The sequence below is a fragment of the Protomyctophum parallelum genome (assembly GCF_964188405.1).
Source record: "Protomyctophum parallelum genome assembly, chromosome: 12".
In the NCBI taxonomy this organism is placed as follows: Eukaryota; Metazoa; Chordata; class Actinopteri; order Myctophiformes; family Myctophidae; genus Protomyctophum; species Protomyctophum parallelum.
In genome coordinates, this window is record NC_139712.1 from 27,508,724 (window position 1) to 27,536,041 (window position 27,318).

At 41.8% G+C, this 27,318-nt stretch overlaps 1 protein-coding gene across 1 annotated transcript; it reads right to left on the reverse strand.

Moving 5' to 3' along the window:
* Positions 1–1,221: 1,221 nt before the first annotated feature.
* ncapg2 (non-SMC condensin II complex, subunit G2) lies at positions 1,222–26,811 on the reverse strand. The gene is made up of 27 exons (XM_083778010.1): positions 26,704–26,811; positions 26,240–26,353; positions 24,086–24,283; positions 23,503–23,614; positions 22,505–22,659; positions 21,864–21,998; positions 21,394–21,488; positions 20,633–20,789; positions 20,031–20,123; positions 19,261–19,386; positions 18,552–18,728; positions 17,471–17,623; positions 16,789–17,011; positions 15,898–15,995; positions 14,650–14,820; positions 14,307–14,377; positions 12,956–13,112; positions 11,853–12,023; positions 10,710–10,829; positions 9,250–9,396; positions 7,391–7,487; positions 6,077–6,267; positions 4,156–4,302; positions 3,379–3,482; positions 2,929–3,035; positions 1,916–2,018; positions 1,222–1,436 (listed from the first exon to the last, which is right to left on the reverse strand). Exons 2-27 carry the CDS (start codon positions 26,315–26,317, stop codon positions 1,373–1,375), a joined length of 3,450 nt encoding a protein of 1,149 aa, XP_083634136.1. The 5' UTR covers positions 26,318–26,353; positions 26,704–26,811; the 3' UTR covers positions 1,222–1,372.
* Positions 26,812–27,318: the final 507 nt, after the last annotated feature.

Sequence of the window (27,318 nt, forward strand, 5' to 3'; positions counted from 1 at the left end):
GTGTGTGAAAATCTTTGAATCTTTTTTCCTTGGAACAAACTTTTCAGATGGGTCTCCTAAACAAATAAAAAAGAATCGACATGAAAGGTTTGAGAACCACTGGTTTAAATGACAGGGGAGACTAGTGGAACATGGTTCTAAAAGTGTGTGTGTGTGTGTGTGTGTGTGTGTGTGTGTGTGTGTGTGTGTGTGTGTGTGTGTGTGTGGGGGGGGGGGTTATCCATTTATGCATTGGCTAAAATAGTAGACCTGCTCACAGTGCGTTATGAAGCTTCTACATCTATCTATTTTTTTTAATTATTTGAAAAATCTAAAAAAAATGTTTTCACATTGGGTCCACTCCGCAGCCAAATACAATCAAGTGGTGTAAATGATTACACTTCGTTGCTGCCGGGCAGAAACCGCTTATCTAATACATTTGTGTTTTCGTAAATTAACGCCCTACTAGATCATACTACACAAGAAGATACAAAGTTCAAAAGCTCCAGGTTAGCTGCAGAGTACACTGGGTGGTCCCTTGATGTCACCTTTACAAATCGTCAGGTGGAAACCTCATATGTGCAAATGCAAAACTGTTAACCTTTCAGGATTCAAATTCAAAAATACCAAAAGTAGCAGATTCACAAGCTCGAAATGTGTCACATCTTGTAAAGGTGTGACATTTTACAGCAAAGTGTTAATAAAACTTTTAACCTTTCAGGATTCAAATTAAAAAATAGCAGATCCACAAGCTCGAAACGAGTCACATCTTGTAAAGGTGTACAATTTTACAGCAAAGTGTTAATAATGGCAATTGAACAATAACCGGTAATCTGGGTGCTCTCTTAGCCACAATTCACTCTAAATGGAGTACTGCAATGTTGACAGAGTAGGAGATGGGATAACCACTCTTTCGTTTCTGCCAGCAAGCAAACAACAACAGTACATTTCCATTAAAACATTAAAATGATTATCGAAAAGGTATATAACTTTGTCATAGTGAAATGTTTCCACAATCCAATGACTGACCATAATAAAATTATCTCTAACTGGTATCGCTATTTCTCATGTATGCCAACAGCAAAAGTGCACAACAAATCCAATAACATGTTTTTCGGAAAGGCAAGAGGAATGCTCAAACAATAAAAAACAGAAGGGTCCACCGGAGGTTTTGAGGATGCACAAAATATGTTTTTAATATGGTGTACAAATAGATAGTACAAAAACAATGAAAGGACAAAGGACAATGCGTATATTATTATGTTCGATTAAAAGGACAATTCATGTGAAGGTGGACCTGAGAGTGTGTCTAAAAGAGGCTACTATCTTAGATGATACAACAGCTCTCACCTTCTTGAGAAAATGTGGGATTAAGAAAAATAGGCCCAACATTTTAGAGGGAAGACGGTATATCCAGAATGTCATTCAACTTCTTTACTGCAGAAGCATAAATGGCCCTGTAGGGATAGAATATGTAAGAATGAATTACAATCCAAGCAGGCAAATATTTACTAATTTTCTTCCTTGGTGAAGAAAATAGAAATATACTGTACATTATTCTCAAATTGGGGTTCAGGGGACCTTGAGGGTGTTCCAGGGGGTTCCCAGCGAAATGTGTTAATACAGCATCAAAACATTTTGACAACATTTTAACCACCATCTCTGTATTTTATACGTTATATACGGATATCCAAAAACATCAGATTTACAAGCTTGCAGCGTGACCCGGACATCTGCTTTTTGAAAATTCTGAATTGCTCTTCTCCACTCCACATTTTAGTCTAGTTTTGAATTTGTCAGTATATTTAGTCTTAGTTGTAGTCCTCATAGCTTAGGTTTTATTAGTTATCGTCAGTGAAAAAGATAGTCGACGGACATTTTCCGTCATAGTTTTAACCGACGGAATCAACACCGGAGTGAACATCTTGCTCCTTACCTCGGGATGTCTCCGTCTTGGTTTGCTGTGATGGCAGAATGTGCCTGAAGCTTCCTGTTCAGAGACAGGGCTGCTCTCTTCAAACCTGCTTTGAACTTCCCGGCTGAAAAGTCACACATAAAATTTTTGACCCACATCTTTTCCAAAAAGTGATCCAAAAGAGACCTTTTCTGTTATTGGGACAGACAATGAGGACACTAAACTGTGCATGCCTTGAAATGCCATCGACTGTACGGTATTAACCACTTAAAGGAGTAGTTCCAGGAGTAAATTGAAAGATAAATAAAGTCAAATAAACAAAATAAACAAAGTCGTTTATTTTGGGTGAACTACTCCTCTAACCCTATTGTACTTCTTTGGCAGGTGTCCCCCAGGGACAGATTTACAGTATAAACTCATACGCTAAATGGTTAAAGTCAGACTGCAATTTTATTTTGCAGTTTCAGTCTGAAACGGAAGCCTGTATGTTTCTGAACCAATCAGAGCGTCGCATCCCTTCATGCTATGGGACGTTAGTAGCTCCGCTGCACACATGTGCAGGGCCGTTAGTTTACAAGTGAGAGAGACGGCCAGCCAAAGCATGCTACTACGTGGCTTATTTCTGACCTATAACGTTTTCAGATACACATTTTAGCGTGCAGATTACGTTTAAAATGAGTAATACACTGTCTGGATGTCATCTTCAATGAAAAACGTAGTTCTGTAATCAACTGTGAAACAGCTGTGTCAGAGGAACGTGCAGCTATGGGAATCAAACGGGTGATAAATTAACATTCTTTTTAATTTATCCGGGTCTTGTTACATCATCACGCAGCACGTTTTCGTTTAAAGGAAGTAATTAAAATGAGCTTTTTATGGACTTTTGATATGAAAATACACAAAAATGGAGATCTCGTTTTGGCATCTATTGTTTTCACTACGTCTTTAACACAGCGGCCATTTTACTCTCAGCACAGCTCCCTCCGTGATGAGATAAAATGACAGCAGTGCAAATATGGTCAATGTGAACTCACTGTGGCTGATGACAGATAAGATGTGCAGGACCGCTGCCAGGTCAATCAGACCGTCGATGGGCTCCACCTCAGACTCCAGAGTTAAGGCGATCTTTGTCAAAAAGGCTCTGTAAAGGGGGAACAAAATGAATAAAAGCCCACACCCACGTTTAGATTTATAGCTGTGAAACACACTATTCAATGTTGTGGCTTCATGAGTGTCTTATTATTTTTTGAGCATAACGTAACTAAATTTCTTTCAAACCACCTGATTTATGGAACTGATCTGTATAATAATAATAATAATAACTTTTTGATTTGTATAGCACTTTTCAAAACAGGAGTTACAAAGTGTTGAACAGCAGTTGGAGCATAATAACATATATAAAGTAAAACATACAAATTTAAAAGCCTATGGATAAGGGAATAGCATACTGGTAGTTAACACACAGGTTCTAACAAGGCAGTTACCTGGTAACATCAGGAGCTTTGAGGACAGCAGTCATCAAGATGCCGAACACAGGACGCAATTCTTCCACAGTCTCTGGGATTATCACCCCCTCAGGATGGGAAATCTAAAAAAAACCAAAACAGAAATCTGCTTGTTTGTAGAGCCATGCGCTGGGGGATGGGGAGGCTCCCACTGTGTGTGTCCAGGGAATTACTTTTATTGATCAACAATCTACATAAAGCAACTAAGCAAGTACCTCATTATTGTAATTTAAACGCATGCTGCCAATTCAGGTAAAAAAATAAAAGCTATTCTAAAAGCTATTCTATAGTGATATGGAAACATGTAATGTAAAATTATAATGAGCATTTGTTTTATTTCACTCACTATTGCTGTTTCAGAGAATGTCAAGCAAAGGACATTTTGGAAGCAAGGGGCTTATTTCCAGTGGTGGAAATAACGTACTTGTATAATGTACTCACTTTTTCAAGTAAAATGTTTAGGTAATTGAGGCAATTCAATACTTTTACTTCTACTCCACTGCATCTCATTATTTTAATTATTATTCAAACTTTGGCCATTTGAAAATGCTTGTAGATCTGCCATTTTTAAATGATTAAAAAAAAACGTTACACATAATGATAACTTCTGCATAATGAGTACATTTAGTATATGTTGATACCAATACTTTTGCACTCAAGTACTTTGTTAGAAATGTGAGTACTTTTCCCACCACCGGACTATTTGTGTCACTGAATTGAAAATAATCAATCTAACTTATAAAATCTCTCACACACCTTCTGAAGCACATACTGGCTTTCCACGATGACGGCAGCGAAGACAGTGGAGAAGATCAGGTCATTCAGAGGGTTAGAAGGATTTCCCTCACAGGTCTGCACCACCTGGAGGAAGTCTGCCAGGCCAGGCACTAACGAGTTGCACAACTAGAACACAAAGAAGGGGATCACAAATTCACAATAGAAGTAAACGTTAAAGTAATTTCTCTACTAACAAACAAGGACATACAAATACCAATTACCCAACTACACAACCTTTGCACTCAAATGTTGACTAGTATACACATCAATGTAGAAGCCAAATATACATTACAGGTTAGGCAAATTTGGAGCAACACCCCTCTGCACTGTTTACGCCTTTTCAGACAGGAAGCGACTGCTGACACACCTAGTAATTCATTTTTCACTGAGTGTGTTTATTTTGAACATGCAGAGAAGTTGAGGGGCGATTATGCGCGGTCCCGTGAATTTGTCACGTTCGTGCTCGTTTTGTGTGCGACTAGACCTGGATTGTGGCCTGTTGCTAGACGACAATACCTGCGTCACTCACTCCCCGTCTGAAAGGATCTTTATTGGTTAGCGATATACACGACTGCCACTTCCTATGCCAGATTTTCTAATGGGTTTCCCTCTACAGTCTACTCTATGGTTTCATCAGGCTTTTCTTTTTGAGGCAAATGTGTACCGAGGCTACACCTCATTTGAACATAGTTTCTCTGTGGTGTCTTGCACAGAGAAACGACTTTAACTCGCATATATTGTAGGAACACTCTGAAATCACATGCTAAACCCCCCCCCCCCAAATGGTTGCTTTTCTGCCGCCCCCTTGTTGTTGGTGGTATAGTAAAAGCACCTGAAACAGACACTGCTGTGCGTTCTTCCAACTAAAGTCATTATTTATCTGAAAGAAAAGAGTCGCAAAGCTGATGGACCCGTACAGGATGAGCATGTACAAGGGAGGGAAGCGTCACAACCCGTCCGAAACGTAATCTCGATCGAAACTCAAGCAGAAACAACACAAGTTTTCTCCCCCGTGCGTGTGTGTGCGTGTGACGCGCGAGAGGGGCGACATCTCAAGACCCCCAGCTGACCGAACTCACCGTGCGCAACTCGAAACCTTCCCGTCAAACATGGATCCATCCAAGTCTTATCGAAAAGCATCCATTACCGTGCCCACAGCAAATTCACTCCCAACGTCCACCACGTTGCCCGTGCATGCGCGCGTGCACGGGCATGCATGCGTGTGCACGGGCATGCATGCGTGCGTGTGCACATGTGCTGCAACAGCCAGCATGCAGCGCCAGCTGGTGCCACAGGGTGGTGATATTTTTTTCCAGGGCCGGATTCGGTACTTGGCCCCCCTAGGCATGGGCCTGGGGCCAGGGGGCCCCTGTATTTTCCAGGGCCGGATTGGAAATTAGGGGGGCCCCATTTTTCTTTTGCATGTTTTTTTTCCTAGCTAATTTTTTTTATTATAATTTTTTCCAGTAAAAAAAAGCACTTTTCTTTTTTTTTTTACTGTGTGATATCACTGAAATAAAAAATAAAAGTCTTTAGTGAGAATTCTGAGTGAGAAAGTACCTCACACTAAAACGCAGTTTTCTCAGCTGTTTGTTTCCAAGATGGCCGTTTTTATGAAACCAAGCTTTATTCAACGGCCAATAACTTCAGAACGGTGAAAGCAAACGACTCACTTATTTTTTCTGGGCAAAGTAGAGTAGTAGATCTTTCATTTGAGATATGTGACATCATATTTTGGTATAGCACAACATATTCTGTGGGTCTTCAAAGATTTCTATATCGGTATGAAGAAATGGCACCAGTGACAAAGATGGCTGACTGACTGTGGCACTGAAAGAGTGTTAATAAATGTATGAAATGGAAAATAAAACCTCATTGGCACAGGCTAGTATTGTCACACCTCTTTTCCCCCTTCTGGGTCTTTCCTGAGACGGAGAGAGAGCAGCCCCAAGATCTTGTGGAAGATGTTGTCCACCACCCTGAGGTTGACCGTTGCAGGGTCCCGCTGGTCCTCTGAGGTCTGGGGTACATCTGTCCTCGCCATCTCCGTCAGAACACACAGCACCAGACACACACACAGGCAGCCTTTCTCTGGAAACACAAACGCACATCATGAACACTTTTTAGAGCTTTTATGAGAAGATGCTCAGCCTCAAGATCTTGCATTAACCCATTAAAGACCCGAGGCCGATTCCACTTTCCCCAAAATTATATTATAGTTATTACATGTATTTTGTTCCAGAAACCCCCAGAAGCATATATTTGAGTTAAAAATTTTAACTTGGCCCAGGCCGTAGCGTAACGGTCTGGGCACCGGACTGGTAATCCAGTCGCAGTGTGCCGCGGGTTCGACTCCCGGACCCGACACGGCCTTTACTGCATGTCATCCCCCCATCTCTCTCCCGTTTCCTGTCAGCCTACTGTCTGTCCCTTCAAAAATCAATAAAAGGCGTAAGCCGCAAAAAAATATCTTAAAAAAAAGAAAAATGTTAACTTGTTAAAGATTTGCACACATTTTCAAGATTTTCAAAAAAATAGCAGATCTACAAGCTCAGAGCGTGCCATGAAGTGATGCGCTATAGAGCACCGAAGTCTGACGTCACTTTCAGTAGAGGGCGTCAGTCCCCAGGTTCATGTATTTGTTTAGTTGCATTGAAATCCCCATTGAGGCGATTTGAGATTGCCTCATATAACAACTGTGTTTGAAAAATAAACATGTCACCCCGGCCGCTTCACTCATATGGATATGAAGAATCAACTGACAGAGAAAACGCTAATGTTACTGCTGCTGAATTAGTTAGATTTTCGCTAGAAGCAGACTGTATCATATATGAGTGACTGACTGTTGCAAACGATACAGAGACACCTTCCCGACAATAACGCAGAGACAGCTTGTTTATTTTTGGACCACAACGCTTATAGTAGACGATATTAAGATCACCCCATGTTATTCTCCATAGAGAAATTACTTCCGCGAACCAGGGGAATCGTCGGGATGAGCAAGTTACGTCAGGACTTCGGTGCTCTATGTGCTTGCCTTTTAAGTAAATAGCCAAAGTATAAAATAGTGGTTGATTGATTGATTTTATACTTTAACAGTTTGCAGAAAAAAGCACAGGAGGGTACAGTTCAAGGATTTAAAACCCAAGAAAGCCTATTCAATTAGTTTTTCGTTCTGTGACCAAAGACTTGCCGATCAATTCAAGACACCTACCCGACTGAAGGATGCCAGAGCACAAGTGGAGGATTTGAAACTTGAACTCTTCGTCCCCTAAAAGCAGGACGGCATCTCGGCAGACTGTTAGGAAGATCTGGTAAAAACAGTGAAAAAATGTGAAAAACCAAATAGTAGTTCACCAAATAATGATTTATTTTCAATCAATTACACACCCCATGAACTTCATGAAGCCTTGTTGAATTCATATAATATTCACTTGCAATTGACCTGCATTTGAGTCTCCTGCTGCAGACTCTGCCGGACATCAAATTATTGACAGGGTAATTGACAGGGTCATATGCTCACAGAGCATGTAAACTCAGCAACAAAAGTTCGGAAACTTAACTTTTGTTCATTATTTCTCCACTTTAATAACACCAATTGGTATTGAATTTTATATAATTTTAATCGTTGATTAGTCACCTTTTCAACGAGGTTGCAGATCAGCTAAACGTGTGGGTAGCGCCTCCAAAGATTTGCCAAAATGGCAAGTGGTTGGTATTCAAACTTGCTTTGAGTTGCTTAATAGTGGATTGGATTATTGCACTCCCACACAGTAATAAGGAAAAAACACACATATTGGCCATTTTTACACTTTATTCATTTTACACTCTGGACTCACGTCATCCATCCCATCCACTCCACTCCGAAATTCTGGAGGTAGGCTACTCTGGGATGATCCTGGCTCTGTAGGGTTGTCATCCTGGAGGATGGCGTTAGGTCCCAGATTCTGAAGATATGGGATCGCCACTGGCTCCAGAATCTCATCCAGATATCTCACTGCATTTGAGATTGCCTTCAATGATGACAACCTCAAGTTCTGTCTTGCCTCTGAGACAGATACTGCCCCATACCATGCCAAGCTGTTGCAGCTGCTTTTGGAACTTCCACCCACGAGTTCCCTAACACCGAGTGTAAAATGAATAAAGTGTAAAAATGGCCAATATGTGTTGTTATTTCCTGTGGGTTTTTTCTACTGTTTGAGTGTGCAATCATCCAATCCACTAAACTAAGCTACTTGAAGCAAGGGTTGAATACCAACCATTTGCCATTTTGGCAAATCTTTTAGAGGTGCTACACACATGTTTAGCTGTGTTGCTCATTCCACGAACACCCAAACCTTACACTCTATACCTCGTTGTAAAGCTGACTAATCAACGATTACAATGATATAAAATGCAACACCAATTGGTATTATTAAAAAATAATGGACCAAAGTTAAGTTTCCGAACTTTTGTTGCAGAGTTTAGATTTTCACAATGTCAGGTTGGGGGTGGGGGGGGGGGGGGTGGGTCACACCATGAAAAGGTTGAGAACGACTGCCCTGGCCTCATCTATCCTCCCCCCAGCAACTGGTTCATTGGTTTGGTATTTCTGTAGAAAGATCTATTCACGTGGCAGCCTGGCAGGGTCACTGGTCCTGGCACAACCCTTGTGCCATTGCTTGCCTTTGGGAGGTGGGTGAAGTTGGTTTGTTAGTCCTCTCCCCAAAACCTATAGAGGGTATGTGCATGACTAAAGTGAGTGGCAAATCGAGTGGTAAAGTGAGTTTAACGTTGTTTATGCAATAACATAGGACTTTTCTGTTTGTACTGTATGTATGAGCTGTCAAATCCAGAAAGTCGTTTTTTGCCACTCAGTAGGTGGTCCAGCATAACTTTCAGGTATGATGATGATGTCACGTGCATACCCTCTATAGTCCTCCAGGAAATGGATTACATACTCATACCACATGAGACCAGATAGGTTGTGGGTTGTGTACAAGCTACCCCGGCACGTCAAGCCCAGAGTCCCACTACTGGCAACGTGTGGTTACACTGCCCTGGCCTACATACAGCGTAACAATGAGAACTCACCTCCACTGTCTGTCTGGCCAGGTCCAGCTGTGCGTCTGGCTCAGTCTCATAGCCCTCATTGTGACTAGCCAATAAGGGCAGCACCGCCTGTGTCACCCATGATGCCATGTGCTCTATAGACTGCAGGAAGTCACGACCCTCCGACACCTGAAGACAAAAAAAAGAAAAGGGGTTTTAAGATGGAGTGCCATGAAAGAAAAATCTTTCTCCTAATTAATTAGTATAATCACGGCACAAAAATCACGGCGCTCGATCCCAGGCACAGGCAACTCAGCTGTGCCTGGCAAAGCGGTTTCAAATAGAAAAAGAAAATTGGTTCGTCAATTTTCGTTTCAAAAGTTGAAATGTCATTCTTGACAGTTGTAAATGACATTGGGTGTTTGTTTGCATGGCTGTCATCATGTATCATGTTGGATACGGTAAAACATTCAAGCAGCGCAGCCAGGCGATCTGAGCCTTCGATTAGACAGTGGCCTGTTATTGAACCCATCTGTCATTTTCCAGAGATTTGGCTGCTGAATTCAGCAATCAACCAGTCAGGATCAAGCATCCAACCAAGCGGCGTGTAGGTTTACTGCCACCTGCTGGACGCAAAGCCAACCTCAGACTGCCGAGGCGATTTAGAGGGTGAACACACAGGACGCATATCCTGTTGTGGGCGTCCATATTAATGCTAAATAAATAGTGTCAATGCTAGCGAGCTAAAAAATAGCCATACTTTCTCTAGAAAGCGCCAATGTTTCCATCTAGACCACCGGATAATCAGCAAAGGCCTCCGAACATCGCGCGGTTATCCAAACCACGGAGAGCTCAGTAGATTTCGAGTTATTCAGCTTTTAGTCAGCCTGTATAATGGGATGCGGACAGGGGCGAGGTTGCGCAACCCGGTCTAGGATCGCTAAAGAAGGAAAGGCCAAGTCAAAATAATAATGAAAAAATAGAAATCAGCGATCCGGTTTGATATCAATAATAAAGCTCATCAGACGGAGCATTCCGCCAGGAGCGGAAGGTAAAGATTCCATATGGCGGAACGTTACGTCACAAGCAGTAAGTCTGATAAGTAAGGGATAATATAGGTAGTCATTGTCGGGAGATAATTCACCGACAGGGAGTTTGGCCAGACGCTGGCTGCGTCTGGCCAGAAAACAAGGAAGTGAGTTGATCAAATTTAATCCATTTTCGGGTACTGCTTAGTCTATTTCTCGCTCAAATGTTTTCAAAAACATTTTTGAGAGCAATGTTTAAATGTAAATGACATTGTGTATCACTTGTGTGTGTGTGTGTGTATGTTTACAAGGCTGTCATGTTGGAGACAGCAGTAAATCAAGCGGGGCGCACCCGCACAGCTGGTGCTCACTAGGGTTTGATTAGGCAGAGGTCTGTTATAGAATTCAGAGATTGACCAATTAATCAGAATCAAGCATTCAACCAAGCCATGTAATAAAAGGGAGTTAACTCACATAATGCTGCAGGTGAATACTGAGCCGGCCGTGGAGTGTTAAGGCCTGAAGTGCCGTCTCCACAGTGGGATAGGCAGGATCCATCTCCTCCGTGGAGCGGAGGTGAGCACACAGCACTGACTGTTGAGACAAGCACCACACACTGTTCAGATCATGCACCTCTACAAGCAGGATCTGTCTCCTCCGTGGAGTGTTGATTTTGCAGACCTAAACTATGGTGAAAAATGTTCGTCGACTGCCTTTTTCACTGACGAAAACAAAAACAAAAACAAAAGTAAATAAAAAGCAAATATATTGGCAATTTCATCAACAAATCAAAAATGACTAAAGATCCAGTAGAACTAAAAGACATGTAATTTAATGTTTGGTTGCGCGCGGGTGTTAATGAAAATACAAAAAATAGCCAATCTACAAGCTTGCAATACGTCGCCGTGTGATTCTTGTGAATTTGTAGATCGTCTATTTTCAGCCACCGAGGCCTGCCAAAATACATTTGTCGACAAAACAAAACTAGATTTAGTCAACTAAAACTAGACTAACACTTTGAGATGATTAATATGACTAAAACTAAATACGTTTATTCAAATGGCGACTAAACAAAATCAAAATTTGCTGTCAAAATTAACACTGCCGTGAAGTTGAGATGAGCACGCAGGGCTGATTGTTGAAACAAACATCACATAAGTTCATGTATCTTCTCCTGTAAAGCTTACCTGATTCTGACATCAGGAGTCAGGACTTCAGTAGCCTGGTTAATAAACCAGACCGAATCAGCCGTTGGCAAAAACAATTGCCTACCGGCGGATTTCGGTCTGGAGAGGCTCAATTTTACGCCCATTTCCTACACACGAGAATGTGCGCCCAATAGGGACACGGTATACAATATGGGCGGGCTTTGGTACAGTGACGTTCAATGCTTGAGACCTTTGACTGACAGTAGCTCTGACCAATTGCGTCAAAGAGAAAATGTTTCCCTGGAAATTAAATCCAAGCTGAGCCTCCCCAGACTAATATCCCGCGGATCCGTGCGATATTAGTCTGGTTTATTAACCAGGCTAGGACTTCAGCACTCTAGTATGGAGATGTAAGGGTTATAACAGGACTGATGAAATTAAATGGCAATGAATTAAACCAACAACATACCCTCCAAGCCTCAAGGACTTTGTGGAGCTGCCTCAGTGGTCCGTGGTTCAGAAGTACATCATCCCGAGTCAACTTACGACTCAGCAGATATTCCAGGTACGCTAGCGCCAACTCTGGTTTGGCCACCTCCGTCTCCTGGATTCGCACCACATGTCGGTTATCATCTTTGCTCTGTAGTTGACAGAAAGACAACTTTAAGCCACTGAGATGCATGCTTGGATAAAACTGTCCGTTATCTGAATCACCCGTCTGTTGAAGACCCGCTCCACAAAACATCATGTTTGTTGAGTTTTTAATATGTTTTTGAAGCTTATCTGTCAAACATCTGGTGGTTTTTGACACTCTGCTCACAACAACAATACCAGAATGTTAGGCAGTATCTGTAGCTTTTCCCACCCGATACTGGTATAGGCATCGGAATGTGATGCGTGCCATCAACCGAAACTCTCTCGACAGGGTGGTTAGGATCAGCGGCAAGATCATTGGGAGGGACCAGGAGTCACTCAGCAGCATCCATAAAAAACGGACAATAAAGAAGGCCTCTCAAATAGTTGAGGACAACACACACACCCTCCATAACCACTACGAACTAATGCCCTCAGGCCGGCGATACAGAGCATCAAAACTCACTAAAAGGGGCTCAGCTAGCTTTGTGCCCCTCCATCAGACTCTTGAACGCCTAGGCTGAACACCCCCCCCCCCCCTCGTTGGAATCTCTAACAAACAACCCCCCCCTTTCCACCTGATGGACTATAGTGAACGCATAGGTTGCATACAGTATATATTTAGATTTTTAATTATTAGTACTTATAGAACAGATTTTTAATGTATTATGCTTTTAAGTAGTCTCTCTTAAAAAGTCGTTTTTATGTGTATTTTATATAGTAACTGTGTTTGTGTGTACTGTGATTTCTTGTTGTCTTTACCACTGCACAACATAAGTTTCTGAAAGGAAAAATAAAGTTCTTTGAAGTTGAAGGAACAACTGTAATGCCAATTGCCAACTGTCTCTCATTTTATGAAGCACAAGGATAAGCAATAAGAAAAAGGACAGCCCTTTGACTCAATAGTCAAATCGAGCTGCATGTTTCGTGCCGACTCACCGCCGTCTTGTTGGACAAGGCTTTGGCGAGCCAGTCGGTGATAAGTTGGATGATGTCATTGGCCTGGCCCCAGCCGCACAAACAGTCTATGATGTGGCTGAAATCGGACGGCAGCGCTCCAGACTCCATCCTCCTCAACCTGGACAGGACTCCAAGGCTGGGGGCACACAAGACAGGTGTTGAGCTTTCAAATGTGTAAAATGTATACAATTCCTTTGAAAATGGCCTATCTACTAAGTACTAACAAGCTCACGGCACGCTGTGAGCTTGTAGATCGTCCATTTTCAAATTGAATATATATTGAATATATCACCTATATATTACATTTGAAAATTGCAATATTTGCCTATGCGATGGAGTGGAGTAGAAAATTGGAAGCACTTCAGTAAAGTAAAAATAGGCCCAGGCCGTAGCGTAACGGTCTGGGCACCGGACTGGTAATCCAGTCGCAGTGTGCCGCGGGTTCGACTCCCGGACCCGACACGGCCTTTACTGCATGTCATCCCCCCATCTCTCTCCCGTTTCCTGTCAGCCTACTGTCTGTCCCTTCAAAAATCAATAAAAGGCGTAAGCCGCAAAAAAAATATCTTAAAAAAAAAAAAAAAAGTAAAGTAAAAATACAAATCCATAAACTCCATGCCGAGCGTTCCATAACGATTTACCCTCCGTGCGGGTCAAACGGTAACATCTTTGTTTACATCTGTTGATGTTGTTTGAATTAAGCCCACAGAATGTTGTGACTCAGTGACTTCCTGCTTCAGTAGAACGGCGTTTGTCCCACACACACACCGTTGTATATATATATATATATATATATATATATATATATATATATAATATATATATATATATATATATACATACACATACTGTATACATACATAATTTCTGACTTCAGCATGCCGGCTTCACCGGCTTCCAGGAGCAGCTGCACTAATAACTTTGGGGCAGGCCCGTCTAGAGTTTGAATGGACAGGTATCAGTCAAAAGGGAGACATCGAAGAGGAAGGATGGATGGGAAAGGATCAACATATGGAATCAGATGTCAGAACAGGTACTGACATATATCCATATCTGGAGATCTAAGGGTTTCAGGTCAGATGTAGAGTTGCTGGCCAATATTGATGACATCAGTGATCTCCATATATGGGCTTAATTGCGACAGCAAGTCGCAATTACTATCATCATGACATCAGGGATCTTCTACATCACCGATGATGTCATGTGATAACCTGGGCACCATATATGGGGGCTTTCCCCATGTATGGGGATTTTGATTGACAAAAAACGGACGATTTCATAGTTAATGCGACCTGCAGTTGCAACAAGACAAAGACAAAGAGGCTCTCACCTGAGTGTTGGAACTGACGGCGGGGGCATCAGAGAGGCCATGAATGTCAGAGCAACAGTGCAGCGCTCATCCTAAACGGAAAGGAGGGGTGGCATTAAAGACGATGTGGGGAGAAAGGAAAGAGAATACCTTCCTAAAACGGTAATAAAATGCATCCCCAAAAGTGACTTGCATTCAATTAACCACCATTCCCTATTTTGGGCATGTAATTATAGGCAAACATTTTCATTAAAAGGAAAAGTGATTAAACGTAGCAGATCTACAAGCTCACAATGTGAATCTTTTGCCATTTGTTGCAGAACAAAAGTATGAAGTGGATAAGGACCATAAGACCATGATTTACCGTGAACACATTGAAGTACTTGGCCATGACCCTGCTGAACTTGCCAGTGGTGTACGCCTGGGACTCGACGTTCTTCTCCAGGGACTTCTTGACACTTCTCCACAAGATGACCACAACCTCCAGGAGGCCGGCCACCAGGGCCATGTCTCCCACAGACAGAGGGTTTTCACCCTGCAAAGACCAGCATTTACCATCAACGCAACGTGTACAGTATACATGGATTAAAGCAAAATACAATATTATGAAAAAATCCATTATGCGATTTGTGGGACAGTGTGAAAAGAGCCCTCGCCAGACTAGTGCTGTTTCCCAAACAATTAACACAATATGTAAAATTTGGTTTTTAGTATTGTTCCTGCTGTTCTACATATCAACCAGGGAAGGTGAAGACAATCACAGATTGCTTTTATGACATATCCGAGACCATTAGGGTTTTATGGAAGATGCTAAAGTTCTGAACACATTGTTAGTTTGATCACTTTAATGCTTTACCCATTCTGGGCGGGAACCCATTTTGGTGTTTTACCCACTCAGATCGGGAACCCATATTTGGGTTCTGTACAGTATGTACAGTATTCAAAAATGTAAACATTTTGATTCTGCTATATAAATATTTGAAGTTTTTCAGAAACCTTAGGTCAGGATTTAGAGGCGTTTTTTGAATCGGCCTCAGGCCTAAATGGGTTAAGAAATAAATAACCGAAGATAGCCAAGCTTGTAGGCTATTTTCAAGACAGCTTCTATTGGAATCCAAATCAGTCGTGGCGAATGAGAACTTTAATCCATGGATACAGTGTGACTATATAATGCTGTAGCTCCCAAGGTGCTTTGCCATTGGCGATCAGCAAAGCGCTGTGCATGACAAGAGCTCTGGTCTCAAGACACCAATAAATGTTCATGGAACAATGGTCTGTTGTTTGCGGTCTCTATTTTGTCCCTTTTCTTACTTGATGATATGATTATCATCAAGTAAATTACTATTATAATATTAGTACAATGTGGATATTTCAGTTCAGTTTGTTAGTGGAACCACTGCATTTTTGGAATATTACACTGGAGTATAGTAAATTTGTCTGTAAATGTCACCATGTGTAAATGTCATCATTTTCCCTCCTTTCTGTCATGATATGATATGTGTGGACTCCACGATCAGGATAGTGTAAAAGAAACCAATAAACCATGCACCATACAGAATCATTTTGCTCAATCATTTTAGTAGTGTTGACATAATAAATTGCTCCGTCTTACAATGCTGTTCTCCTTGTTGGTCTCGTTAAGCTCACTCATGTCCCCCTGTTCCAATACACATTTGTTCAGAATGCGCCGAATAGCCAGTATCAGCTTCACTGAGGAACAAAAAGCAAAGCAAAATATACAAATAAACTTTACATGGCGAGTGGGACACTGGTCAGTGAATAGTCTGTCAAATGACAAAAACAGTACAAATGCAGAAGTGCTTTAACCCTGTAACACCCAACAGATCAAAACGATGGTTTGTTTTGTCATCTGCACTAAGCTACGGCAGAGAGCTGGATATACAGTATTATTGGCATTGGACCTGATAAGGGTGAAAAAGCAATCAATAAGCATCAAATTATATTGTGTGATGAGAAAAGGTTTTAGAGCATTTTGTGTTATTTCACTTTTATAGACTCCAGGCCAAGAAAGAGAGTAACTCTTTCTCTTCACTTCAGTGGCATTTAAAGCACACAGAAAGTAAAGTAGTTAGCCTAATCTGTCATTTGTGAACAGTGTGAATGGACACAATATGTCGATACTGTATATGATGTTTTGGTGGCCATACAGCCACCCAGTTGAAGAAATTGCATATTTAACCTTTGCTTTTAAGAAATATCTGAGATCATTAGGATTGTCTGGAAGACTGAACATGTATTATGTTTCCAAGTTTGACCACTTCAAATGTTTTAATCTTAAAATAACGAATTAGTGAAAATGAACAATCTAGAAGATTACAACACGTTGCAGAGCTTGTAGATACAGTAGCCTGTGTTTTTGGTGCATGGCACGCTTCCATAGAACAGGTGTTCTCACGACTCCCACCTAGGACTCACAGCATCCCCAGACCATGTGTGCCATGGTAGAGGCAGAACAGTACATCTGCCAGCTGACTGCACTCACCTATGTTGGTGGGGGCCGTGTATAAGTGGGCATAATGATAGAACTTCCTGGCAGCCTTGCCGTTGGTTTGGAGGAAGCTGACGCACCGGCTGCACCAGACCTTGTCCGGCTCGTTGACGGGGAAGAAGGACTTGAAGATGAGGTTGACAATGCGCTTTGAGACTGGCGGCGAGTCAGAGACCAGGCGCGCCAGGAGGTGTTCCATCTTGCACACGTCCCAAAACTGAACACAAGGAGAAAGAGAGAGAAACTATCGTGATCCAGATCTCACTGCCGAGATTTAACTAATTGAAGAGCCACTGCACGCATCGCAGAGTGTCATGAAAATCCACTTAAAAGCGGTGTAATTGCTTGTCGTAGTGTTAAAACATATTCCAAAGTGCCGACCACAATGCATTACAACGGCCATTGTAATGCATTGGACTCAACCCTTTGCACGCCAGAGCGACAGACCTTTTTGCGCATTTTATCATGAACATTAGTGAGGACTAATTATATGAAGTCAACATGCACCCGTATCTAAATGAGGTCACAACTGAAATAAATAAATAAAAATATATATTCGTTACAAAAGCATATGGATTCCAAAATATATACAACCATACATATAAACAATAACTATATAAATAGGTATATATACAGTAATGCCACACATATGCAACAAACAAAAACACCCACTCACCTTGGCAGCTCGCACCGCCTTAACCTTGATAAGCAAATCAAGGAAAGCCACACGGACCTTCTCAGACTTGTCATGAATACTGTACTTTAAAGTAGGCAGGAGTTTTTCCATCAATGGGTGACTGAGAGGATTGTCCAGGATGATGGCCACACACTGCAGGACACAACCAAACCAACCATGAATTATTGCAAAGCCTGTCCAGCTGCCAATGGCGTTTCTCACACAAATCCTGTTTGCAGGTGGGCCTAATGCTTAAATCACATCGCATCGCTTAACAAGGGCCAGCTAAAATATTTAATTCAAGCTCCTGAGTCCTGGTGTGATTTGTTACGCTTTCCCTAATTTGTGTGAGCATGTCGAGTCCAAAAGTTAATACCTAGTGGCCAGTGGCAACAGCACTCCCCCTGCAAATGTTGTAATAATGGTAATAATGTCCCTCCGTGGGCAATACAAAAATATGAAAGGGACAAGCAAAAGCAATGCCTAGAAATAATCTACTTAAACTCTGGTATGATCTGATATTATGCTAGTGGAACTGGTGAAAGCTTGCACATGCCAGGAGGAGCATAGCAGCTATCTGGACAGGATTTAGTTTCACCTTGGGAGGTAAATAACAGTGTCTATAAGACTACTTGTGTAAGTACACCAGGTCCCAAAGCCAGGGAATGGAGAGATTGCTTATATTTATACACAGCTTGGTTGATTGCTTGATTCTGGTCAATCACTGAATTCAGCGTGTGTTATTTCTGAATAATGAGAAATAGACGATGCAGTAACTGAAAATTGATTCTATATGATCAACACTTCCTTGTTTTCCAGGGCGACTGTGTCTGCCCAGCGCAACACTTATGGAAAACTTTCATTACCGTAAGCAAGGAAATACTTAGTTTTGTTGTTACTTTTGGGTCAATTCATTAATTTAAGCAGCCGTGGAATAAGCAGGACAATATATGACGAGGCGGTAGTTGTTTAGAAATAATGCCCTTCAGGATGATTAAACGCCGGTCAACGTCAGTGATTATTTCTCAACAACTACCTACGCATATATTATACCTTGCGTACTGACCGGGCCGTGACCCACCTTTAAGACAGTGCCACGGACATCTGGGCAGCTGGCGTCGGTGACCAGCTCCAGCAGCTTCTTCATGAAGTCTGTGATGACGTCCGGAGGGAGGACCTCCCAGAACTTGGCCAGGATCTTACACACGCCCAGTGTCGCCGTGGAGCGCACACGGGGATGGACGTCATCCAGGAGGCCCTGAGAGCACACACACACACACACACACACACACACACACACACACACACAACATAATCATCAAAGATTGTTGAAAGCAGAAATAGCAGATCAACAACCTTACCACACGTTACAATCAGCCTTTTCCGCTATTTTAGGTATAAAATTATGAAATACAGTATATCAGTATTTTCAAGTGATATATCTGCTATTTTTTTATACCCAAAGTATGAAATAAATTAATCTAGAAATTATTATTGTGTTAAGTTGTTACATTTTTACTCATCACTCTTGCCTGTTAGCGCTTACTTTATCAGAGTAAAAAGATGCATTGTGGGGTGCCAGTTGGCCTAGTGGTCCAGGCGCATTCCACACATAGGCTCTGGCCTGACAGCGCGTTGCGTGTTCCGAGTCCCGTTCATGACAACCTTTGCTGCATGTCTCCCCATGTCTCTCTCTCCCTCTTTCCTGTCATTCTTCGCTTGTATCCATCAATAAAGGCAGAAAAGACAATAACAAATCTTTTTTTTTTAAGTCAGTGCCGAGTGCTCACCATCAACATGTCCAGTTGTTTCTGAATGGTCTCGTCAATCTTCTCGCTGTTCTCATTGGAGTCGTGGAGGACAAAGGCGTCGGTGAAAAGGAACGTCGCGTTTGCACGCACCTCATAGTTAGGAGCCTGCAGAAATGAAGCGATAAATTACCAGATCATATTAGTCTATACAGAAAGAAATGTTATATACAGCGTAGAACAGACAGTAGAACAAAAAGGGCCTTTCTGTGTGGAGTTTGCATGTTCTCCCCGTGTCCCCTAGGCTAGGTACCCTCACAAAAAACATGCAGTAATCCTGGTCTCTAAACTGCCTCCCCCTGGCCAGATGGGGCGGCTGATGGAGGGGAAAGGAACTGGTTGGAATAACGTGTTCCTTCCACGAGCTACGTCCACCCGGGGAAATTTCCCCTTGGCCCTGTCAGGTGAAAAGGACTCCTCATGCATAGAAAGAAGCATGAGGTAAGATCGTTGCTCTCCACAGGTTGGCAGAGGAAGTGTAGTGCCCAGGATTACATTAGATAATTGACACTGGGTGAAAAAATGGGTTGCAAAATCCTGGGACAATGTTTTTAAGAAAGAACAGACAGTATTGGAGGGCTGCACAATCAATCAAAAGTTAAAAAATGTTTTATTTCAATTTGGCAATTAACATTTTTTTTCAGACAACTGTTGGTTGTTCAGATAAATGAGATTATAATTTGACATAATCGTGCAGCCCTATTGAATTTTAAATGTGTTAATTGAACTAAAAGTCAATGAAATCAGCATACACTTAGAGCTCTCCAGAGAATGGGCTTGTAGAGTTTATAAAGCATCGCATCCACGCTTGGAACAGACTTCTTGCTGTGGAAACAGCTTACGATCTACAATCAGAGAAAATAGAACGCACAAATAGAAATACGGAAAACTAAAACAACGGCAAAGAATCTACTTCACAGATAAATCAAAATTTGTCTAAAGCTGAACAGGGGGTCGGGGACCGCTAGGGGGTCCTCAGAGTTACTACAGGGGGGCCGCCAAATCTATGAGTGATAGACATTTTATTTTTTATTTAAATTAACCACTTGAACTCTAGCATCTGTATTCTGAGAAGAACTTTAGCACAAAATAAAAATAAGCTCATGCCTAGCGTCGTGAGGAGCCGTGAGGTTGTAAATTGGCTATTTTCGGCAAAGGGAATTGGTGTAGTATTGACGTTTAAGTTGTTAAATGTATACACATTAACATGATTCCAACACGACACTGATGACAGTGCTGTCAAAGAAGTCTATGAAGCTATGAAAAAGTTAAACATGCACCACATTTTATACAATAGGTTTCTGGGAGGTCTAAATTAAGCCCTCCGTTAATATGGCATCGGTGGTACGTTTACCTGTAGGACCTTTTTATAGACAGGCGACGTCCTGGGGAGAAGGATGGCGCTTTGCATCAAGTTCTGAATGCAGGTGTTTTCTATCTCGTCCAAGAACTCTCCTGAAGACTTCTTCCAGGCTCGGAAGTAGATGTCCGCTATGTGGGTGGTCACGTTTCTTAGGGAGTAACAACATGGGAGCATTCATTTCAATCTTCAACAGCAACAGGAATAATAAGTTGGGTCGGTTGAGTAGTTTTCAACATGTGTGTGATTGTCCCAGATGAGAGTGAAGTGACAATTAAAAGGGGAATACCACTCATTTTCAACATTTTACTATGTCATTAATATACCTTTAGAGTTGTTAAATAATTTAAAAAAGCCCCCCATTCTGTGTTGCCTAGAACTGGACGTCTGAAACGTGATCAGTAACATTACGAAGTACATCACTGAGATGTACTTCATAATGTTACTGATATTACGGACACACACACACGGAGTACAGGACATACTCTCCCCAATGCCTTCGGCCTGATGGAGACAATGACCCCCATTAGATCTCCATAGAAACTGGTCAAATATTGGCCAAATTGTCAAATAATATAAGAAAGAGGTAATAATTGTGAAAATAGCCGATCTACACGCTCTGCCATTTTCACAATATTTATCTGCGGAAACGAGTCAAACTAAAATGTAATGCCTCAACTCCTACATTTCTAAGAGCTTGTCATGGGGGGTCATGGGGTTGAGAACCACTGGAGGAAACGTTTGATAACTCTTACTTGCTAAAGAAGTTCAGCTGATTTTTGACGACGCCATGAATCATCCAGATGAAGCTGACGTGCCATCGGAACAGAAACACCAGGAACCGCTGTCCCTGTTAGAGTCAGAGTAAAAGTACAAAGCTATTGGCATCAAAATAATACAGCACAATGGAGTACCAAAAGCACAAGTAGCCTAGTCAATATGCATTTATAACGCATAAAATGTATAAATGTATTTGGAAAATTAGATAGCTGATCTTGCAGATCAGCTATTTTCAATAATCACGGTTTAAGTGATTAATGTATGTTTTTAATAACATTTTAAATCTAAAAAGTAACTAATAATTGTAGAGGAGAAAAAGGTTGAAAATTGGAAACAGTCCAGTGCAGTAAAGATTCTTCAAAAGTACAGTACCACTTACTTTACACCACTGCATGCACGATATTGCTATATATGGACGATATTGCATATACCATGATCCACTCACATCATCATGATTAATTAAATTGACGTTTTGGAAGCACTGAAGCAGCAGGTGCTTGATCTGCTTGTTGTCCTCCGATGTGAAGTCCAGGCCTAGGAGTACATTATGGAGGACCCACAGTCTCTGGATATCAGCCCCCTGCATGGCAACATACACAATACACAGGCACATGGCGTACATTGATAGCAATACTTTGCCAATGTATGTTTCAATCAGTTTAACATGGAATAAAGCTAAATAAAATGTCATGACTGAACCGCTTTGTCCCAAAATGTGATTCGTGACTAGTGCTCCATTTCCCCAAATAAAATAATTAACAGAGTAAGATGAGTCAATCTGGACATTCTATTGTTAGTTTGACCGCTTCATTACTCCATCTTAAAATGACTAATAACATTTGGAACCGTTTCCGGAACCGGTTTTATCACACCGTCATGGCTGGTTATGTGGAATTCACGTCTGCTATACAGCTAGCTATTGAATGGATGCACGGTTTTACACGCGATAGGTTTTTCGCGAACATGTGGAGATGAACATTATGCGACTACTTAAAAAGGTAAGCAAATACAAAATAAGGGCTGGCAGTGAATAAGTTAGTGGGTTAAGTTCACACGGGCCCACATGGTTCGTATCGCATTACTGACAGATTTCTTTGCCGTGGTCTTCTGCAGGCAGATGAGGAACGCGGTGCGGCCAAACTTTTCCTTCTTCTTCAGGCCTTTCGTCCACCAGGCCTCAAACAGCCTCAGGAGGTGGAGGTAGAGAGGCTCATCTGACACAGGCAGTGAACCCAGAAGATCTGGATGTGCGATACGTGCCATGGGGAGAGATAGGGCTGTCACGCTTTTACACATTTAACTTGACAATTAGTCATCACACAAATAATTGCTATTAACCCATTTTGAACGGGCACCCATTTTGGTGTCAGCATCATGTTATGCTTTAGCTATTTAAAAATAGCAGATCTACAAGCTCGTAGGTCTGCTATTTTTGAAAAATCGAAGAACGACTGATATTTTTTAGAATCTGATCTCAGGTCAGAATGGGTTCATCAGGACCAGTGTGTGTCCGGCGGAAACCTCGTATGAATCTGATCTCAGGTCAGAATGGGTTAACGATTTAATTGCGTTCGTGGCATTGAACATTGTGAACTTATGAATAAACAATACATTTCCATTTGCAAAATGCAAAGGGCAGATATGTCAATAACTGAAATATACAAATTAATTACTGTATATTTCAATGAACAAGCTGACTACAAGCTTACAATAAGCCACAAAGTGACATGTGGTAAGCTTGTAGATCTGCTATTTCAGCTTTTTTAATGTATGTAACATTTTTCAATATGGAAATTACAAAATAATTGCGATTATCGAAAATAATCCTGATTATCAAAAATAATTGCGATTATGTAATAATTATGACAGGCCTAGGGAGAGAGGGGGAAATCAGAGACCTATACTCTCATGCAAGGAAATTAGATAATAGATTTAATCTTAATCAAACTTAATTGATCATGGAGGTGCAATAGTGAGCTTGTAGATCGGCTATTTTGAGTGCACCGGCATGGTTCCATAAAAGACATGCCAAGTGCTGACTTCTATGGAATGACTGAAATAAAGTCTTGATAAAGTGCACCCACCGTGAAGCCTGTCGGCACATGCCAGGAGAGCCTTGTATGTGTCATCTTGTAGGACATTTATAGACAAGGTAGTCACCAGTGTTACGCCTTCCACAACAGACATGACATGTGTCTAGGAAAGGCACAAAATAAAGAAATAAAGATGGCCATATACATCCATGTATTACAGTGGTGTTCAACCCTTTTCATATCAAGGTTCAATATTTATTCAGCATTTGAGAAACTTTTCCAAAATATTTCACCCCATTTCCAGGCCCATAGCAATCACATATATGAGGCTCTTAAGTCTCCCTCGTGACGTACATACTGTATCTTAGGGGGAAGATTCACATATTTATGTACCATAATTAGGGATGACCCTTTGATACGATACTAATATGACCCGATATGACAAACAAGGGCCAATACAGATACTTTTCCGATACTGATACAGTATTGGGACATCTCTAACCGTAATATGACAAAAGTTTCAAAAACTAAATTAACAGTGTAATTTAAGGGGTGCCATGGGTGAAACAGTAATTTAGACAGAGTTGCCCTGTAAGTCAAAACCGTTTGAGAACCACTGCTGTACAAAACGCACCCGGTCTACAGCTGCGTCCACCTCCATGCCATCCTCTCTGGCGTCCTCCTGGCCCGGACGCAGGCTCCAGCGCTCCGGGGGCACCGCGGCCAGCACCTGCTCCAGCAGCGAGTCCAGTCTGCTCCACAGAGTGTGTCTCTGCTCCGTGGGCAGCTCCTCCACAACCTCCCCGATGTCAAAGGGGTCCGTTCTCTCCTTCTGCTCGACCAAAAAAAAAAAAGGGTGCAGTCCAGAAACATAATGTCAGCGCATAGGGCTGGGCAATGAACCGGTACGTGACAATAGCAGCGATCTACTGTAGAGCAGTGTTTCTCAAAACAGGGGTAAGTGTACCCCTAAGGCCTACAGCGGGTACTTGAGAGAAAATGGAAATATTGATTTTACCGCTATGTTTAATGGTAAAACATTGACACATGTATGTGAACGTGCTGCTCTGTAAATCTTTAAACCAAATTAAGTACGGGTTAAGCAGTTTGACTAGCAAACTGTTACTGAATATTGACATAAAAACTGGACTTTCACACACGGTTGAAGCAAAAGGGTGACAGAGATTTTTTCTGAAACTCTGGAACAGCCTTCTGTCCACAGTTAGGTTTGCCCCTCTATGGACATCTTCAAGTCCATACTTAAAACACACCTCTTCTCTCAAGCATTTGAAGCACCCTAGACTCTTTCCAATCTAGCCTGATCGAAATCCCGAGTCTGACAGCTGAACGAAAATATAACAGTCCTTCAGTGGTGGAAGAAGTACTCACACTGTTTTAATTGATTAAAAGCATGAATACTACCATGTCTAAGTAAAAGTACAAAAGTATCAGCATCAAAATATACTTAAACTACCAAAAGTAAAAGTACTCTTTATGAAGAATGTCCCATTTCACAATTTTAAGATGTATAAAAAGATATTTTGAAAATAGTTTTGCAATACCACCATTTGATGAGATTTAGCCTCAAGCCAGACCCAAAACGTACAATATTTTGTTATCGTTGGATAAGTTGGATTTGGCCACAATTCCATGCTGTACTGTATGTAGTACAATAGCCAGGAGAGATAAACGTTGATCAAAATAACATGTTCTGTCATGCTCTAATTGCATAGACTTCTTGTACAGTAGGCTACATTAATAATGCAGATGTTTAACAATGATTTACGGGGCCATTTGGTTTCATGTTACACTCCCTCGAGACAGTTAAAGATCTATAAGGGTCCATTTGGTTACCAACTCTCCATCATTTAGCTGGGGACCACCTGGAAGTGCAGGAACCCATAAGGACACAGTTGAGCACCACTTAGCCCTCCAAGCAGAACCCAAATGCTACTGAAGTTTCTGACATTTGTTCGACCCAGTGCATTGGGTCCTGTTCCACGTCGTCCATGCCACCTGATTAAAACATTTACTGGCTCATGTTTACATGTTTACCGCCTCCCCGCGCTCTTTGACGATATTCTTCAGTATGAGGCTTTCTGAATATGTAAAGTATAAGTACCCATACATGCCGCTGCGAATATCTCCTGTGGCGCGGAAGCCGTTAAGTATTTTTAATATATGTTTGCCCGATTTGGAAGCTTGGATTCTTCTTTTCCTTCCTTGTTTATTGACACCTCATTGTACCGCCTATCTGGCTAGCTAGTGGCGCTATAGCTATGACACAGCAGATCAGAGGCAGGGACGTAGCCTCACAAGCCAACCGCACACCGGGAGGCGGTACAATAAACGGTAAACAAACAAGAAGAAATAAAGCGACCAAATCGGTCAAACAAAGATTAAAAATACTTAACGGCTTCCGCGCCACAGGAGATATTCGCAGCTGGATGTATAGCTACTTAAAGTTACCGAATTCAGAATAACTCAAGGAAAATAATGGCGTCACATGCCGCGGGTCCTATTTTAGAGAGAATCTCCACTTCCGCATATAGGAATTTCCATACGAAAATACAGTAGTGAGCAGGGACCCAACGTAAAACTCAACAAAATATCAGAAAAGTTTTACGTAGGGTCCCGAAAGGGGCTAAGCACCACTGGATCATTGCCATTGACAGTGTGTTAGCATCAGGGCTAACATAACAGTAACACTCATCATTCACAGAGAAACAGCTGAATGAAATGCTGGGCTCTGGCCCATGGCCTACATGGCAGATATAACGTTACTTACATGAAGTTTAATTAAACGTAGGAAGTCCTCCACATTCTCGCTGCGGGCAGCGTCTAAAAACGCCTCACGTTTAGACATGTTTGTGCTTGCCTTCTCCCCGGGCAGATGTACAGCCTGTGATATATTTAATTAGGATACATTATAATAATAATAATACATACTTTTATATACTGGTGCGGGTTGCTGGTTGTAATTATTACACCTAATCAACCTTAACTATGTGTCAACTCGACTGTCAACTCAACAACACGAGGCTGAGTCTAACTGTCAACATTAAGATCATAACAAAGTAAACAAACATGGCAGTCTGTGGTTTACGGAGTTACAGATCAGACCAGAAGCAGCGAATATCCGACAGAACCTTGAAGTTATTCAGCATAGCATCCAGACTGATGTATTATATTTATACAATCTTTATACAAACAAAGACTTAATGTTTCAAAAGAGAGGCTATAGACAGTTACCTTGCTGTGTATGAATGAATCTGTGTCTGTCAGACAGAGCTCGCGCTAGTCACAACCTATTGTCACAACACAACGCGCGCCCACAGTTGTCAGTTTACTGTGAGCCCGCGTAAAGTTTGATTCGTTCTGAAAATGAACGCTCGTGTTGCCAGTTTTGTGATAACCAACGGTCTGGTCTGGGGACAGATACATATTCATTTGGGGGTCCTTGACGCGCGTCCTTGACAGGAAATTGAAAATGTTTGAGAACCACTTGTTTGAGAAATATTAAGAAGCAAGCCCAAATAAGCAACTACACTTCAGAAACAAGCCACCCCCCAATAAAAACCCACAACTACAAAAAAGTGACTTTACAGGGTAAAAAATGCCCAAAGTCGCTTATAATAAGCGGACCTGGCAACGCTGCTGTACGCCCAGCCCTCTTTTTCTTCTTCTCCTATTCTTAGGATCCCTATCGCCGCTAGCGCTACCAACTGGAGTCCCCACGTTATTGCTTCAGTCTCAAATAGCACCCAGCTGCAGTCTCGCAGACGAGACGTGCTCCGTGAGCGGGCCGTGCTCCGTGAGCGGGCCGTGCTCCGTGAGGGCTCCGTGAGGGCCCTCACGCAGCACGGT

Excerpts from the sequence above, each read along its gene's own strand:
- ncapg2 (XM_083778010.1), bottom strand. The coding sequence starts at position 26,317 with ATGTCTAAACGTGAGGCGTTTTTAGACGCTGCCCGCAGCGAGAATGTG. Across the intron at positions 14,378-14,649 it reads AGTACTTCAATGTGTTCACG|GATGAGCGCTGCACTGTTGC; the intron begins GTAAATCATGGT and ends CTTTCCGTTTAG. Across the intron at positions 6,268-7,390 it reads CTCTGGCATCCTTCAGTCGG|AGAAAGGCTGCCTGTGTGTG; the intron begins GTAGGTGTCTTG and ends TTGTGTTTCCAG.